General features: G+C 47.3%; 1 protein-coding gene across 1 annotated transcript; it reads right to left on the minus strand.

Moving 5' to 3' along the window:
* Window positions 1-281: 281 nt before the first annotated feature.
* Window positions 282-1,027, minus strand: LOC108606038 (ubiquitin-conjugating enzyme E2 D2B). The gene has a single exon (XM_017995868.2). It carries the CDS (start codon window positions 975-977, stop codon window positions 333-335), a length of 645 nt encoding a protein of 214 aa, XP_017851357.1. The 5' UTR covers window positions 978-1,027; the 3' UTR covers window positions 282-332.
* Window positions 1,028-1,576: the final 549 nt, after the last annotated feature.

Below are 1,576 nucleotides of genomic sequence, written 5' to 3' on the forward strand. Positions count from 1 at the left end.
AGCGCCAGCGCTCGCTCTCATGCGCTCTCTTTCGCTCGCGCTATCTGCAGCAGCAGCTCCTCAACTTACAGTTATTGGTGTTACTGGGTAAACACAGCAAACCCACCACCCACTCAGCCACCCCCCTCTTGCATATAATGGCACTAGCTACATTTTTGTTGTTGTTGCTGTTGCTGTTGATTTTTGTGTGTTTTTTGACTGGCAGCGCTGTTTACAAATTGTGCCACGCCCTTAAGCACTTAGCGTGGCCAAAAGATTGCCACACACACACACACACACACTACTTGTAGTTGGCTTTGCTGTTTATTGTCGCATAAATCGTTGGGCCGTGGCTAGTTGCTATTGCTTTTGCTGCTGCTGCTGCAGTTTTCAAGTTTTGTATTGGAATTTGCTGTAGACTGCGTCGTTTTGGCCATGGCAAAGCGTTTGGTCCAGTAGCGCGCAATCTTGTCGTGCTCCTTGCGATTCGTTTTATACTGCTCGGCAATGCCCATGACCAGTGGATCATTGGGATTGCATTCGCTCATTAGCACCCAAATCGAAAGCAACACCTTGGCAATGTTTAGAACCGGCGACCAGCGCTCATTGAGCACATCCAGACAAATGACGCCGCGGCTATCGACATTGCAATGATAGATGCGCGTCATGAAGCGCACCTGAGGCGGCCGAAAGGGATAGGCGGGCGGAAAACGTATGTCCAGGCGAAAGCTGCCGCCCTCGTAGACACTGCCGCTGGGTCCAGTCAATGTGGCACGCCAATGATAGAGATCCTCTTTATGCAGTTCGGCGCTGCAATTTGGCGGCGGATGTTGCCCAATCTCGTGCAGTTCACGCTGTATGCGCAGCATGGGTGAAGCACTGGCAGCTGCTGCTGCGGCTGCTGCTTGAGCTGTGCGACTTGTGCTTGGCTCATTATCCTCAGTTGGCATAACGCACTGTTGCTCATTTGGCTTTAACTGCTGTAACGCCGCTGCCATCAGCGCTTCAATGGTTAACGGTTAAATTTTGGTAAAAAAAAAATATATATATATATATGCTCATATGTGAGACACAAACAGAGCATAAATGAACAGCTTGCTGTGTTTTAACGCAGCAAAGTATGCTATGAAATTATGCATTGCTTTTCATATATTTGCATTTGGGCGTACCAAAGTATGCTACGAAATTATGCATTGATTTCAATTTACAGTTCTGTACGCTCGCACACACACATATATATTGGTATATTTGACTTGAAGTGTACACACGCCCATTCTCTGTATCGCTGCTGGTCGCTTGCTCAAACAAGTTGGCAACATTAATGAACTTAAAGAAATTAATTAAAGTGCCGCTCAGCAGCCAGCAGACAACACAGCGCATCTCTTACTCATTCGCTATATATACATGCATGTGTGTGTGTGTGTGTGTGTTCGCTTGTATATATACTTATATGGGTGTGTAGTTTAACGCCTGCGACGCCTTTATTGAAAACGACATCCGGTCCGGCCATCAAGCGTCGTCATTGGCCGCTGCTGCCATGATAGGTGGAGATAGTGGGTGGGGAGCTTTTGCTTGTCGCAAAGTAAATGCAATAAAA

This window comes from Drosophila busckii, chromosome X, assembly GCF_011750605.1.
Source record: "Drosophila busckii strain San Diego stock center, stock number 13000-0081.31 chromosome X, ASM1175060v1, whole genome shotgun sequence".
Lineage (NCBI taxonomy): Eukaryota > Metazoa > Arthropoda > Insecta > Diptera > Drosophilidae > Drosophila > Drosophila busckii.